General features: G+C 43.6%; 1 protein-coding gene across 1 annotated transcript in view; it reads right to left on the bottom strand.

Moving 5' to 3' along the window:
- pdlim4 (PDZ and LIM domain 4) overlaps positions 1-16,756 on the bottom strand; it is a 46,490-nt gene that overhangs the window by 22,803 nt on the left and 6,931 nt on the right. The window contains exons 2-3 of the mRNA XM_035178692.2: positions 13,035-13,186; positions 2,452-2,533 (exon numbers count right to left, since the gene is read on the bottom strand). Of these exons, the coding sequence (XP_035034583.2) occupies positions 2,452-2,533; positions 13,035-13,186 (234 nt within the window). The remainder of the gene's footprint in view (positions 1-2,451; positions 2,534-13,034; positions 13,187-16,756) is intronic.

Here is a 16,756-nt window from a genome sequence, read left to right as displayed (position 1 = left end):
TTTTGATTTATATCGTATTCAAAATACAGCTCAATTTGCTGATTGGACCTTTCAGAGTAAAAGTCCCCTGTGAAGCTGCTACTTACAAAGATAGATCATCTCATGAGAATTCTCGTCCCACGACCATTAACAACCCTGATTGATTACATAAGCTGGAGCCTCTTTCCCTTTGGTCTCTGCCGCTGAAAACAATATCTTCCTGTAAGGTGTCAAAATCCCATTGATGAGTGGACGGATAGATTTCACCTCAGCTCTTTGTGCGACTGTTCCGCCCTTTTTACACAAGAAGCCCCTGTCTCAGCGAGGGACACACACAGATCATTCCTGACTCCACAACCACCCCGACACAATACTTGACAAATGGTCATCTCTCACATGTCTGGGCCACAATACGCTCATTGTCCTGACTGTTCAGTTCACACACTCGTCGTCATACTCGCGGCATATGTGCGAGCGAACACACACACACACACACACACACACACACACACACACACACACACACACACACACACACACACACACACACACACACACACACACACACACACACACAGAGACACACACACACAGACACACACAACCTCCTGTTCTCTCCCTGCTCAGAAACCTGTTGGCTTGCCAGCACTGGAAAAACTTGGATAAGATCATCTGCAAGAATTCATCCTGCCCTGAATATCCGTTTGGCAGCTCGTATGATTGGAGAACAATCAGGATACTATTTCAAAACCGTTCGAGTGAACAGTGGGATGCATTATCTCATATATGATCATGTGAACGTTAGCGTATATGCACTTCACGGATCCAGGGTTGTGCCCGTTTCCATGGATTCTGTTTACGACATAAACAGACTCAGAAGTCTTGGGTTTCACACCCACCAAAATGGCCCGAAATGTGAATAAGTCATTCTTGTGGCTGATATGTGTGAAATGCTGCTGAATCACCACCAGCAGTTGCCTTGTCTATCGACGTGTTTTTGTCTACGTGCATTGTCACAAGCTTAGATTTGAACTTTAGGAAGTTATCGCAGGTGGCGTCTCATTCAGAATGACCTTAACACTGAATAATCTGGGTTTAAAGGGTCATTTCATCCAAAGCAAAAAACACATATTACTCAATCGCCACACAGAACGTTTTGTTTTGACTTGTTTGGTTTTGACATATCCTGCCCACAGTGAAATCTGTGGATTATTTTGATCAATAGAGAAGTTGAAATGCAGCTTTCAGATGATTTGAGATGTGCTATTCACTTCTATTGTATCAATTTGATAGCTCCTCATTGGTGGATAACCCAAATCCCTGGGACAGTGTAAAAACTCCATTCATTTTTCCCATAGACAATGTTACATGACTCACAGTTGGAGCTTTTCAACAACTTGGATGAATAGGACATTTTCCCCTTAAAAATATGCATCTGTGTTAGAAAATGCCTGGTTTCTAGATTTAAAAAAGTGAAGGTATGAACCTGTGCTCATAAAAAACGTGCATTTCAGCAAGAATCCTTCAATAACAGTTTTATAGCTCTGTTACGTGCACCACTAACGGCGGGGAAGAGCCGAAGAACAAACAGCTGAAAGCAATCTGCAGCTTAAATCAGTTCGCTTTTCAGATTCCGGGAGAGTTTTGGATGTTGCTGTGTTTTGTTCATAAATTGAGCAACAAAGGATTTAGAGTTCGCTACCGCTCTGATTCACATCAATGACTGAGAACAGCAATGGCAGCCATGGGTCGTGGGTATTGTGGTCATTAAACGGCGAACTGATGGAGAAGATGTAATTTTTTACCAACGCGATCATCACAGCATCTGGGAGACAGTGTTTATATATAGTTTATAATAATAAAAAAAATGGGATGGTTAATGGACTGTATTTATATAGAACGTTTCCAGTCTTACCGACCACTCAAAGTTTTCTATCACACACCATTTATACCATCAAGGGCCATTTGAGGCTCGATATCTTGGCAGGGCTCAAACCACCGACCTTCTGGTTAGTAGATGTAGCACTTTGTAGTTTAGCTTTTTTGAAGAAATTGTACTTTCTTGATTCTTGTTGTTCTGGGTTTGTACCCTCATGGTTGAATGCACTTATTGTAAGCCGCTTTGGATAAAAGCGTCAGCTAAATGATATGTAATGTAATGTAATGTAGATGACCCTCTCCATCTCCTGATGCATGTTTTTTTTTGTGATGAATGGGACTTCCTTATCTCACCACTAGAACACCACAAAGACAGATGAGGTCCCAGAGCCAACCAAGGCTTCACCGCTTGACTTCACCAATCAGTTATTTCTCTCATATTTGAGCTGGTGAGTAACTTTTTGGGGAATTTGAAAAGCCAAAGTCTAAGTAGACAAAGTCAGGATGACAAACTCAGGCCCTGACGTGAATTCCAATCTGAAGAAACTCCTGTGAGTTGTGCTTTTCGGTAAATCCAGAGTAAACAGTGGTTACCTGTGAGTCAGGCTCCGTGTAAGGACTTGTCTTGCCGTCTTCACTAACAGTCGGCGACCACACTCTGTCTCCGGATCCCGACCTAAAAGACAATACCCATGAGAGAAACAGAGAGAGAGTGAGTCAGATCAATCTTTTGCCATCGCACACCCCGGCATTTCAGTCGTTTCTGCCGAGACACACAAAAGGTTTCTTTCCACAGAATATCCAGTGTTTCGAGTGTAATTATTTCTGCGTGTGAATGTTGGAAAGAGTGAAAGACATTACTTATTTAAATCCTCTTTGAATTACTGTAAGCTGTGTAAGATGACAACTTTAGCGGCACATGATATTCCATTACTGCGGTCTGATATTAGCGGTCCCCTGTTTGTGCCAAAACAATCACTTACAGTATAACTACAGTTAAAAAAAAATCATTTGGCAGCTTTGTGTGAGTATATTTTTCAAAGTGGATTTGTACATTTGGCAGGCTTTCACATTAGGAATGGGATAAGGCTACGTCCTGGGCCTCATTCCACTGGAGCAAAGATAAAGTCTTCATCACATCATAACTCCACCGAAGTCTTTGAAAGAACTGAATTACTGGTATTTGAGATTTTCACCCTGCTTTTGAGATTACCAGTAATTGGCTGCAGTTGCCCATTCTGCTCACACTGCACGACATACAGACTCACAGCAATGATAGAATACTTTATTTACAGCACGGTCACAGAGGTCCACATAATTCAGTTGGTCCTTTATAAGCCAGAGAATGAAATGATTCTGTGGAACTAAGGGTTGATCCTCATTGGGATTCATCAGCAACGTCACCGACAATTCCCATCCACTGCAGTTTCACTTTCAAGTTGATTTCGTGAAGGTTTATGAATTTCGTATGAAAAAGATCTGAGATGAATTATTTGGTTCATTAAGTTTTTGTTGCCATGGCGTGAGCTGCTTAGCGGGAAAGCATCCAACCGCCAACTACCAGGAAATCACTCAGAGTGACTACAAGACAGTGTGTGTCTTTGTGTGTGTACGTGTGTGTCTGTATGCATGTGTGTGTGTGTGTGTGTGTGTGTGTACTTCTCTTCACCCAGTTTCCCAGTGTACGGTTAAGGTTAAATTAAGGTGAGGGTATTCCCCTGTCTTCAGGAAATGAATGAACGTTAATGCAATGTCTTTGGGGTTGTGTGTGTGATTGTGTGTGTGTGTGTGATTGTGTGTGTGTGTGTGTGTGTGTGTGTGTGTGTGTGTGTGTGTGTGTGTGTGTGTGTGTGTGTGTGTGTGTGTGTGTTGGGCGGTGTGTTGACGTCTACAAACTGAGGTAATCGGCCTGCAGCTGGCCCAGCGTTGGCTGAGCTGAGGCAATGCTGCAGATATGAACCACGGAGGTGTTGCCATCAAGGACGTTCTTATGAGGCGCCGAGTGTCTGGCAGACGAACAACAGCTACTGCGGAGGATGACATCCCCACATGTTTTCAGATTGTTTGGTTTCAATGGTTACGGCATAAAACAGCCCATTGAAACGAGTTCAGACTGAAGGGGACTTTTTGAAATGACATTTTGGACTTTACCGTCCATCCATCATTACTGGAGAACGCGGAGGCGTGAGTGGAAACTGGGATTTACAGTGTTACACTGTTGCACTTGTTATGCTGAAGGTCAGTCTGGAGCGGGATGTCATTCGTGCACCAAATTTCCCACACGCATATCTGTCAGCCATCTAAATGTGCCTGATTGTTTTCATCAAGATCCATGAATTATTCCCTGGGAAAAGGTGAAAATGTTGAAAAACGCAGAATCTCACAATGAAAAAGAAAGTGAAAAAACAATCCTGGATCCGTTCTCTTTAGGATTTGCATCAACATTCGATTGATTCTTCCCAGACCCCTGGACGCATCCTTCCACCAAGTTTCATGGAAATCCATTCATTTGTTTTTGTGAAATCTTGTTTACATACAAACAAGCAAACCACCCAACAAACAGACAGGGGTGAAACAATAAACCTCACTGTTGGAGGCTGTTTTTGTTTCTATTTGAGTTATCAGGAAATCTCACACATCAGATATTGAGCAACGGATGTAATCTCAAAACAAACATATTTTTACTTTCTGTTTGCCAGGTTTCAGGTCAGTGTGTGAGAAAGAACCCCAGAGTGTCTGCATGGGCAGTCACAGGAACACAAACACATTCCCAACCTGTTGATCATCTCTCTCCCTGTTTCCATTTCTTCTGTCTGTCTGATCCAAGGATGAATCCAGCCTGCGCAGTACAAACCAGTAAATCTGTATAAACCAGACTGTTATGATCTGCAAGGCTAAAGGAGACTAGATATTAAAATCGAGCTGCCGACTGAGACTTTATCTCGTCTTACTTCGACCTCCTCCGATGCCAAAAGGTATTGTGTGTGGGAAGACGCCGGTACACTCTGTTTCTTAATGAGATTTACAATGATAAATAGGACAAGGGGGGAAGAGTCCTGAGCTCATTCCTACAGTATTGTCTTTGATTTCCACCCGAAGGAATCCCCTCTGCTCCTCGCTGTATCAACGTCGAGGAAGATTTACTCCAGGCAAACGACAAGAAAAATGAAAAGACAGAGGGCGAAGGGGGAGCTGATTTCTGTAATCATGATAATCCTCATGAATTAAAATAACAATCATGGACAGCAAAGGCAATACAACTTTAAAAAAAACTACAAACTTTATCCACATGAGACTGAATAGGAATGGGCTCATGACAAAACGACCCCCCCCCAAAAAAAGAGAAAGGACCCCATATACAGAGAGCAGCTCAGACAAAAGTAAATCCCAGGTCATTTTCTCTTCTTTCCTTTGGTCATAGTTTCCCTCGCTTGACCTTTTTAATTTCCTGATTGGGGAGATCTGGTTTTTTCGGAGCAGCGGATGAGTTTTCTTTGGCTGCACACTGTCACCATGCTGCTGGAGGAGGAGGAGGAGGAGCACGAGACAGACGGCTGAAAACCCCGGAGTGCCTTCAAATTAAGATGCGGCCGATCACGGAACATTTCAGGGTTCACTTCAGAGTCTCGTCTCGCTTCCTCGAACCCATCTGAACGAGAGCGGTTTTTCAGGCCACTCTTACGGCAAACACCACCGGAGCGACTCCTGTGTTATTTTGTAACGTGAGAAGAGTTCAAATGCTTGAAGAGCGGTTATGGAGGTCTCGACCTGAGCGAGTCACATGGAAAAATCTGCATCTGGCTGATGACACGATCGAAGTGAAAGGAGAAAAACAGGAGGAATGATTGTGGTCTACCCCCTTCCTCCCCTTTCTCCTCTTCAACTCCATTGACGCTGCCTTTATGGTCACCACAAAAAAAGAGGCCCTGGGAGAGCGTGAGAGGAATGACGATACGAGGGGATGAGGGAGAAGGAGAAGGCAGCGGTCCTGGTAGTAGCGCAGAGGCATGTGTGTGAGTTGGCTCCTTTGGCGGTTTCTCTTTGTCCCAGCTGGAGTCCTGTGTTCCTTTGGTCGCATGCGGCCTCGTGCATAATTCCTCAGCGGTGAGTCACAGGCCTTGGAGTCAAAGCAAGACAGCAGGAGCTAATCCTGAGCCAGAGAGGTCCGACTCTGGGTCTTTTCTCTGCCTGCTCTCTCCGATTCCTCCTGAATCCTCGGCCCTGGGTTTTGTTGTGATTTCACTTCCCAGATCATCATCGAATCTGTGTTTCTCCCCCTAAAGGAACTCCTATATATGCACCTGTATACAAATATGTACTGTCAGCATTCCCATCAATACATTATAATATGATTTCTACAGTGTGATAAAATAATCTCAACCCAATGACTGACTTTGTTTGGGGGCTTTCAATCAGAGATTTGCACATGCAGATAAATACATTTTTAATGGATTAACGCACAGGAGCATAAAGTATAAAACCTATTAAAAGTGATGTGCTGAGGGGTCAGTAACCATTTTAATCTCTAAAACAGAGTCATTATTGTGTTTCAATAACACAAACCATGTTTGAACTAAGTATTGAGGATCTCACGACCACTTGGTATCCGCTATCCCACAGTCTACACTTACATAACCAAAGTGTAAACACTCTGCTGGTTTCAGTCACTGATAAGGAAGGGGACATGCAGATAAAAGCTTTTAAGCGAATCTCAGGGACCATTTGCTACAAATACCATGAAAATACCAAATTTAAGGTATTCTATCTTGGTTTATGTTCCATCCTTCCACAAAGTTTCATGGAAAACTGTTCAGTAGTTTTTAAGTAATCTACACAAATCAACCACCCAACAAACAAATGGACAGGGGTGAAAATATAACCTCTTTGGTGGAGGTAATAAAAAATGTATTTTGTGCAAATCTCGTTAAACTACTTAACCTTCTGTTACCATTTCAATAAAATCTAAATCAATACAATCAAATGGAGACTCTACATTAGCAAGTGACGTCTCTGCACAAGTCAAATTCCATTCAGCCCCATCAAAGGCTAAAAACCCAGAGCTGACCAAACTGTATGCACGTCATCCTTCACTCCAGCCAGGACCTAACCATGAATTCTCTTTGTAACTGTAAGTGAAGCTGAAATGAGAACAGCAGGATGTCCCTGTTTTCATATTAGACCTTTTTATAGAAGACTAGAACAAGACCCACAGTAACGCAGCTCAGGCATCATGACTCATTTCTCAGCAGATTTAACTTGCCACTCAGCATGACGCTTTCCGGACAGCTTGACCAGCGGTGGAAACACACATCACAACCGCCGACATCTGTTTCTCAGGCCTCCGCACGACCGCACGGCTTTCTCCAGAAGGCTCGGGCAGACTGCAGGGAGGTGAGGTCAGGGTGGAGGAGATGGGAAGAGAAGAGGAGATGAAGAGGGGACGTAACAAGAAGCAACACTGGGGGATAGGTAGGGTGGGATTTGGGTTTGGAGAGGGGGGACGGATGAACGGCACATTGAGGGGCAGGTATAAGGGGGGTAAGGGATGAACCAGGAGGGAAAAATGGAGGAAGGAGAAGAAAGTAACCCCCACAGCTGGTTCTTGTGTTCCCAGCGTCGGATGTTCAGGCCGAGCCAAGCAGACATGACACGCACCAATATGGGTCCAGTGAGTCTGTCCAGGTCGACTGACACCACCCTGAACTTCAGTGTGTGTGTTTTGCGGAGTGGGCGGCAGCCATTTTTCCTCCCCACCGAGACGACACAACTCCATTTGATCGCCAGCGGCAACACTAGCGAGGGTGTTTCACCTCTCAGCTGAGTGCTGACAGGCCCGAGGCGCGGGGAAGGACGGATGGAAAATGGAAAAGCTGGTGACCTCAGAGTACTTCTTACTGTTTCCTTGTCCTCGTCTCGCCTTCTTTCCTTCTCGGTTTTCTCTTTCGTTCTGCAATTAATCAGCTTCCTCACGAAACTGCACACTGGACAAACACAGGTCCAGCCAATAACGCAGAGATTTTCAATTATTGGTAATGTATATTCCATTTCTGCATCCATTTTATTCTATAGTGGTATATACAGGTATCAGCCTGGGTTTTTCCAAAGTGTAATTATTTATTTAGACTTTTTATGGCACAGTTTACGGCACAAAAACTCCTGAATGTGGATAGTTCAAGTACATTTTCCAGGGGTTAGAGGAAGATCCTGAAATCACTATTTTCTACAAAAGAAGAGGAGACAAACTTTATCACGACTAAAACTAGAACGGAGTTTACTTCCATCAAGGCCCAGCAGTCCCCTTAAATTCAATCAAGCTGCACCAGATTTCTCACAATCATAGATATCAGTTCCCTAAATTATTCCCTCGGAAATAAGTGAAAATGTTGAAAAATGTCCCATCGTGTTGAAACGAGCAAAAGATAATCCAAGGCTAGTCCCCTGTTCCGGATCTGCACCAAAAACAAACAAACAAACAAACTTAACCTCCTTGTCAGAGGTAATAAACTCGGAACAGCAAAGATTAACAACATCTGAAAGTGTCTTGTAATTTCTTTCAATGAAATTTTATAGAAATAATACCACACAGAGAAGTGCAGCTGCTGCCCCCAATTGTCATGGTTCTCCTTCACTTCTCATTCAGCTTTCATGTGTTTCCCCGGGGCAGCCCACCAGAAACCCTCTTTAAAAAAACGCTCTGTATTATGAATTATAAAAAAAAGAGAAGGAGGGGCGGGTTATGAAAGTAATAAATGCGGAGACTTTACAAAGAAGCATTCTTGCATTACACAAGACCTCAAGCTCAGATGCAGCCAGCGAACTGTAATTTTGGTTCACAGCAGACGTGTGGACTCATATATTTGTCCATCGGCAGCAACAGAAAATTACAGGGCTCTCGTTTCACCATCTATGACTCTGTGACTGTTTGGAGGATTTTATGGCGTAGGCTTTTAATGAGGGCTGAGAGCTGATGTCCTCTAAAATATTATTTTCTTGTGAGTCAGCATGGGTTCGCCGAGTCACTCCCAACTTTTCTTTTTTTCTTGGGGGCCTCCAGAATCAATGGCTCCCATTGAATAATCATTGGTTTTTTCCTGTCACCCGCAGCTGAGGAGTGTTTCCATTGAACTGAAAGACCCTTTATTCCACATCTGCTTTGGTAAATAGCGATAATAAGCACTTGACTTTTACAAATCAACATGACGCCCCCTTTTGTCTAGATAATTGGGGCATAAAACAAACCTCAATGCTTTTTTACAGCTCATCGAATTTCTGTAAGAGCTTCGTCAAAGTTTGAAAATGTTTAACGACACCCCCAATAGTGGCCTTTGCATCATGTCTTATTTATTTACTTATTTTTACCATTTAAACCTCTCTGTGTTTCTCGGTGGTTAATTTGCAAAAAATCCAAAAGCGTGACCTCCTTTTTCCCCTATTAATGAATTTAGGCTTGGCTCTGTTTATGTTTGTCATAGTGACTGTTGCTGTTTATTAACACACAACTTCCCGCGCAGCATTTCCCCAGAGAGAACATGCTTCCCCACAATAGGTGTTTGGTACTCTGGATGTACGGCTCTAATCACCTGGAAAGAATTGCTTTGGAAAACATGTGTATGAGGTGTTTACCCACTCACAGCTTTGAATTGTACAAAAAGTCAAGCTCCAAGGTCCGGAACATTCCGGGGAGAGGTGGCGCCTGGGCAGAGCAAGCAGGAGTCAGGACATGATGTATACTCTTTGTCTTCTACTTGTATTTTCATCCCGAGATATTTGTATTCTCCCGTGTTTCATGGGCGTCACGTGTTAGAAACTCGCTCGCTGTGAATATTCCAGACATCTTCCTGCTGTGTCTCACATAGTCTCACTCAGGGGCAACGGACTTTCAGGAAAGTGCCCAGAGTTCCACGCATGTCTGAAAGCAGCTTTGGTTCCATCCTTTCCCTTTTTTCTCTGTCTCATCTTGTCAGCCACTACCTGTCCGCTCTTGTCTTTCTAAACTTTCATATCCATTTTAAAATGTTTTATTTCCCCCCCCCCTCCTCTGCTTGAAGGCCCCCCTCGCTCTATCTTCCGTCTCCTTCACCACCACTTAATTTCAGCTCCGGAGCCAAAATGGTGTGTGGCTATACGTCCCTCTCAGACATGACTCGCCCTCCTCCTGTCTTGCAGCAGGGCAATTCCCACTGTAATTATTCAACCAATATACACAGAGAAGGTCACATACCAGCAGCCAGCCTTGTCCTGCCTGTGTTGATATACGACCAAGCATCCAACCGCTATCTTGTCAGCTTAAATGAGGAATTAAGGAGGATTGATGAACATCGTGGGTTCGTCTTGTGGTTTTAATTTAGCAGAATCATTTTCAGCTATATAAAGTGAAAGAGCTTATCGGGTGTCAAATATCTTTGTTGACATCATGTAAAAAAACGTCTCCATTTAACCCATGTGCATTCTGCGCCATGTGATTTTATGGTACCCTGATGAAAAGTCAATTTCAAAAATGTTTTTTACTCCAATTAAAACAAAAATAATGTCAATTCCCAATACAAAACCTAAATGACAAGCATTGTTCAAATTCACATCAGTTAAAATTAGGGTCAAGATAGTGGCATCTTAAAAACTCATGTGAACGTCAGCCAAGGGTTTCAAGTATCTATCACCTTAAAGTGCTCCTGCTCATATCAAATCCTTCCTACACAATAGGGAACCTACTGTGTAGGGAACCTATTGTGTTAGATAAACCTATTGTGTTAGATACACCTATTGTGTTAGATAACTTTCAGTGCTTCAGGGGAAATTTAAGCTGAATTTGGAAACCCCAGGGTGCAACTGGATAAGTGTGGTAGTGCCCTTGTTTGTGCTGCTGCAGGTGTAGTGGTGCTCCCCTGCACTTTGAGCTAAAAACAAACTTTAAATAGATCTTCAATCCCTTTGTGGACAAGCCACTGAATGCTCCATCACTCAGCGTGATGTATGAATGGATGGGTTCCTCTACAAGCTGAGGTGAAGGGCAGGAGGGGGTGCTGCATGCTGGAGTGCACACTACACAACACAAGGCGGAGAAACGTGTGAATCTTCTCTCATCTGAGGCGTCCGATTACTGCGGGAGTGTTTCTTCTTTCCACTGCAGGTCAAGCTTCGAGCTCCGAACCCACGGTGAGAGAGAAAAGACTGCGTCGTCTGTTGCCCTAAAAGGAGAGAGCTGAAGCACCAGTTGGCAGTTGTCACTTGCAACCGAGGCTGAAACCACAGTGTTCTCCATCTGAGAGATTGGAGCTTAGAGGTTGCCAGATTCGCGCTGCACTTTCCAGCCCGAAGTAACCATCTAATACAAATGTGGGAAGCAACTGGCATTTCAGTTTTTCCTTGGTCGTTCCCCGTCTCCTCCCCCTCTCTCTGTGCCATTAACTGTTTCGACGGATCTCGTCCGCTGTTGAAAATGATGCAGAGTGAAAGACAATTTTCCACCTCATATAGTGGAACAATGCAATATATCGCCCTGTGAAGTCCATTCGAAAAGGTCACTGTCTGACTCACTGTGTGCACAAGCCCCATTGACTTTGACGGCGCTCTATAGGAGCGGCGGGTCGATCATTTAAACCGCCGTAAACCTGTCATCTGCCGCCATGACTCGACTGTGCCAAGCCGAACAGACCCTCCAGAAATAGAAACAATATGGGTTCCCTGGACGAGAGGCAGTGAATAAAAAAAAATCACTCAGGTTTTTCAACTTCGAGTCACTTAATGAGCCGCAGAGCAGAAACCGTAAGCTGCCTGCGCCGAGGGTCAGAGCAGTAACAACAGATTAGCAAGTGACTAATGTTCGAACATTTCCTGATGTCGGATCATTCTGCACATATTGATTCTCATCGTATGGAAAATGGGCTGAATCCGGAGAGGAGGAGCAGACTACTAAGGTCTGGTAAGCTCTTTTCTTTTATTAACTCCATACACCCAGGTTTTATTCATTTTCAGAACTGTAGTATTCAAAAATGTGACATAAGTTGAGGCAGTTTATCAGACCTCATGCAGCTCTATACAGCTGTTTACACATGTGCAGCTGTTGCACGTTGGTCCCAAGATGTAAAAAACAATGAGGTACAAAAACATTAATTACTATTCACCAGCCAATGTAATTCAAGTTTATTGTGCATCATAATGTCTCAATGTTCAGTGACTGTGTCTACACTGATAAAAAAAAAAAAAAGCGGAAGAAGCAATGCCGGCGCGTCCATAAAGGCGAACTAGGTGATTGACCTTTGGCAAGGGCAGCGAAATGTGAATTGCTGAGGAACGTGTCAATCACGCTGCACCTGCAGCCGCCTCTTTCACCGCCTCCCGCCCCCTGCTCTCAAGAGCCAGTGGTCGATTCAATTTAACTTTATTTAACTTTATTTCAGACTCGTACTCGGGGCCAGAGATTGTCTTTGAGAAAAAAACAAATCCATTGAGAGGAAACGGCAGCGTGTCTAAACGACAGAAAATGATGTGGCTGCGGATATAAACAGAGGCGAGTATTGAAGGAGCAGGCATTCCAACAACAGAGGGGCTCGTTGTTAAAACATATTGATCCCTGCAGACTTTTGCTGCGATGAAGGCCCAACCTGTACACTTCTGAAAGGTAAGCTTTCACTGATGTGTTTGATGCACATGAGAAAGTGGTGAATAGGAGAGATTTGCACTGGTATTATTTAATTTGAGGAGCTGAAATTGGAACACTTGGGAAATAGCCATCTGTGCTGCCATGACTCATGATATGGATCCATAGATCCATGCATACTTTAATACTGTTGGGAATTTGAGCTCTCTAGTGCACTAGCCCTTTATTTGTATGGCATATAAGTGTTTGTGTGTTGTTGCTGGTATGGTATGTTGCAAATAGATGGCCGGTATAATTATTTTTTGCCTAGAGAGGCAGAAGTGCACACGCATGTCCTGGGAAGAAGAAATTAGTGCGTTCACCCGGGTGTCATGTTTCCATCACTGCTGACTGGTGCCGGAGCCAATAAAAGCTTGTGTCTACTGAGGAGTCATTTGACCCATTTCCACTGCAGACGTAAGCCAGATGTTTGTGGGTGTTTTTGACCAGTGGATCAGGGGCTTGAGTCATTCTAAGGTTCTGACCAAATTACCGGTGTTGTTAAGTTGCTCTGGTGAGAAAATCCTCATGTTTTTCGTACCTGATGATGTTGAGCGCGAGCTGCCCAGTGCAGGCTTTGATCCTGTTCTGAGCCTCCATGTGAGTCATGCTCTCTGTGCTGTCGCCATTGATGGCCAGGATGGTGTCGCCTGGACACAGGTCGCCTTGGGCCGCCTTGCTGCCGGCTGTTACCTGGAGACAACACACAAAGAAACACAGACTTAACAATCCGAGCAACACCCAAAAAAGCAAATCAAGGAAAACAAGAAAATGCTGTTATAAATGGTGTCAAACTGTCAGGGAGACAGAAATACAAAAAGAGTATTAGTGTGGGATTTTCAACGCAAGGGCCAAATTCAACAAGAGCAACTCTCTTTTGATTTATGTAATATTATGTTGGGCAGCACCTTTGGTTTACATTTTGAAAAGCCAGCAGCGACGACACTGGGATGTGAGAGGCCGCTCTGAGTCTCGATGGAAAGAACTGGAACTTTTTTAAATTCTGCAAATACTAAAAAACTAACAATCTGCACAGCAACTCCTTCACAAAAGTCCCATTAATTAACCGGATTTGAACCTTGAACCTTAACTGTCTCTGTGCAACGTCAGATCCATACAAGCATCTGCTCAACATGTTCTTCTGCCTTTTAAAAAAAACTTTGTCACGAATGTCCATATCGCTTTTATGTTGAAGATTATCTGAAGACAGTGAGCAGCTTCCTCTCTGCGATCCTTCAAACTGGAGAACATGCGGATGTGAGGACATCTGAGCACCACAGGGGGAGGAGAGCGGGCGTCCCTCTGGGTATGTTTCACCTTCTCAGACACACTAAGTAACATATGATAACAATTTTCTGTTATTACAAGCACACGCTGACACGCACAACCGTCCCGGCTGTTTCCAGGCCCCGCCTCTGACTGGTCATATGGTTTTTTTGGAACACATAAATATGGAGAAACTACCAATCAAATCCTCCATCATCAAACCTCCACGGTGAAACAGCTGCAGAGGAAAAATACTCTCGACTAGCAATGAAAAACCAAAAAGCTGCAATGAAATGTGAACAATTCTCATCGTGTCTCCCGTCGCTCTCCGTGCGCTGCGAAGCTATGAAATGTGTGAGGATCGGTTTGACTCTGTTTTTCCAGCCATTAAATGTGCATGAGAGTTGCAGCAGCTGGATTCAATTGGTTCGGTCGCACTGTTTTTGTAGGAAATTAAAGCATTAATCCGTGTGACACTTTCACCTGAATAACAGCAGGATTGTGCTACTCTCTGCTGCAGATTGAAAAATGCGTAACGGGGATTAAACCAATGTTCATTCAGAACATTTCTAACAGCAACAGAGGACGGAGGAGAGGAAGAAGTTATTGGCTTGAGTGGTGACAGCTTCTATGAAGGCACCACCTTCTAGGGCTGCAGCTAACAGGTACTTTCACTACTACATTATTCATTTCTTTATCAATATAATGTAAAAAAATTCATCAAAGTTTCCAATACCCTATGGCGACGTCCTCAAATTGCTATAGTCCAATGCCCAAATATATTTTCCACTATATTAAACTGACAGATTATTATTTATTGAATCATTGTTTCATCTGGCGAACAGCTACAGCAAATATGCCACCAAATAAAAAGTGAACAAGACGGGAACTGTCACTCCAGCCAAAAGGCTAAAATGAGTTGTTTGTATAAATGCACGGGCAACACATGATTTATGATCATTTTCCATTTAATGAGCACCTTCTATGTCGAGCGCTGGTGATTAATCTCTGTCCTGTCATCCCGGTTTTTAAGTGGAAACCACTTGATGAGCTCGTTCGTCTCCAAACCAGAGCGCCCACTGCCTGACCCCCACACCGTCCTCTAATACCCATTACCTTGACAGCTGTAGATTGAGATGTATCGTGTTTGGAACAGTGAAACCTTGTATTGAAGTAACACTTTTCCCGTAATCTCAGATGTGATTGGCGATCCACTCTGGATGAACACCAGAGAGGAGCAGCTTGTGCCAGAGAAGCGCATCCGCTAAATGGGACGAGCGTTTAAAGAGCAAAGGCTCACAAGTTCACGCTCCATGAACCACTAACGGCTAAGTCGTGTGATTCAGATGTGGGGGTCTTGATTTACAGCTTTTTAATGACCCCAATGTCCCTGACTCAGTTCCGGCAAGCTCAGAGGTCAGAGGCATTGCAGGAAATGTGCACGAGTCTCGTGGAAAGAAAAGAAAAAACTCTGAACTCACTTTGTTCATCAGCTGTTTTCGCAGAAATGACATAAATCACAAAACTGGACAAGTATGATCGAAGGGATGTTGGTTTCAGAATAAATACTTTTTTAGAGTATTAGAAATGTGACTGATTGTGTGGGTGTGTATGTGTGTGTTCCTGTACTTATATCTTTGTGAGGACCATTTTAAGCATAGACCCTACAGAATGAGGACATTTTTGGAAAGTGAGGATATTTTGCAGTCCTTGCTTTTTCAATGGGCTGTTTGAGAGTTAAGACTTGGTTTAAGGGTTAGAACTAGGTTTAGGTTAGGGTAAGGCATTTAGTTTGGATGGTTAAGGTTATGTCAATCAGTGTCCTCACTAAGAAGAAGTACAAACATGTGTGTGTGTGTGTGTGCGTGGGTGGGTGGGTGTGTTTGATTTGATTTGACCCTGGGTTGCGTCATAGTGGACTGTTCAACTCCATAAGTGAGTACTTCAGGGTCAGGCCACGAATAGTTGCGCATGAATCACATGCACACAAGTGCACACACACACACACACACACACACACACACACACACACACACACACACACACACACACACACACACACACACACACACACACACACACACACACACACACACACACAGTAGTGGTATGCCAAGTGCCATGGCTGAGGTCGTCACCAGAGGTTAAACATTCCCCTAACTTAAGGAGGGTGGAGAGTTGAGTGGTTCAGAACTATCATCATCATCATCTGCTATATTTACACTGCAGATGTAGTGATGTAATGACGATGGAGCTGTGGACCATTAATGATTAGCGTCATTTTCTAATTACTCCAAGCAGCTTTAAAGAATACCCAAAAGTTTTTTAGGTGTTTTTTTAACCGTAACTTTCTATTTTCATCCTTTTACTAACATGCAAGTAACAAAAGCTAAGATATCCATTTCCACTTCTTTCACGTGATGACAGAAATAAGATTAAATTATTCCGAATTAAAAATGAGGAGAGACACACGTCTGTAATCTGGGGCATGTGACTGCAGCTCATAAATAGTTGTCTTGGCTCAAAGGCAGAGAGAACCAGAGTTGTTGTGAACTATGTTTGGTTTCTGTTGTGAGGCAGAAAATATAAATAAATTAAATAAAAGTCAAACTTGGCCGAAATAAGAAACTGAATTTAATCCCATTTCACCCACATCTCTTGATGTACTGCATGAGATACTGACTTCAGGTTTAACTTTGACATTACACAACATATACAGACACCAGACAGGTCTTATTATATCATTATACTGATTGCACATGCAGCAGTTGCGGCTTAGAGACGGCATCGATCCCGCAGAGAGCGACTTCACTGGGTGTTGGGCAATATAAACAGTCACATCACAATTGGTGACATAGTTAATCGCTACCAGGCGAAGCGGTTAGCAAACGACAACCTCGTGTCACAACGAGTCATCGTGTGGCACGCTGACGCCTGATGAGTGTGGTTCCACTGTGGCCGTGTGTCTCTGTGGGTCTGAGAGGGAGACAGAGGGAG

This window comes from Hippoglossus stenolepis, chromosome 15 (assembly GCF_022539355.2).
Source record: "Hippoglossus stenolepis isolate QCI-W04-F060 chromosome 15, HSTE1.2, whole genome shotgun sequence".
Classification (NCBI taxonomy): domain Eukaryota; kingdom Metazoa; phylum Chordata; class Actinopteri; order Pleuronectiformes; family Pleuronectidae; genus Hippoglossus; species Hippoglossus stenolepis.
This window is presented reverse-complemented; position numbering and strand designations above follow the sequence as displayed.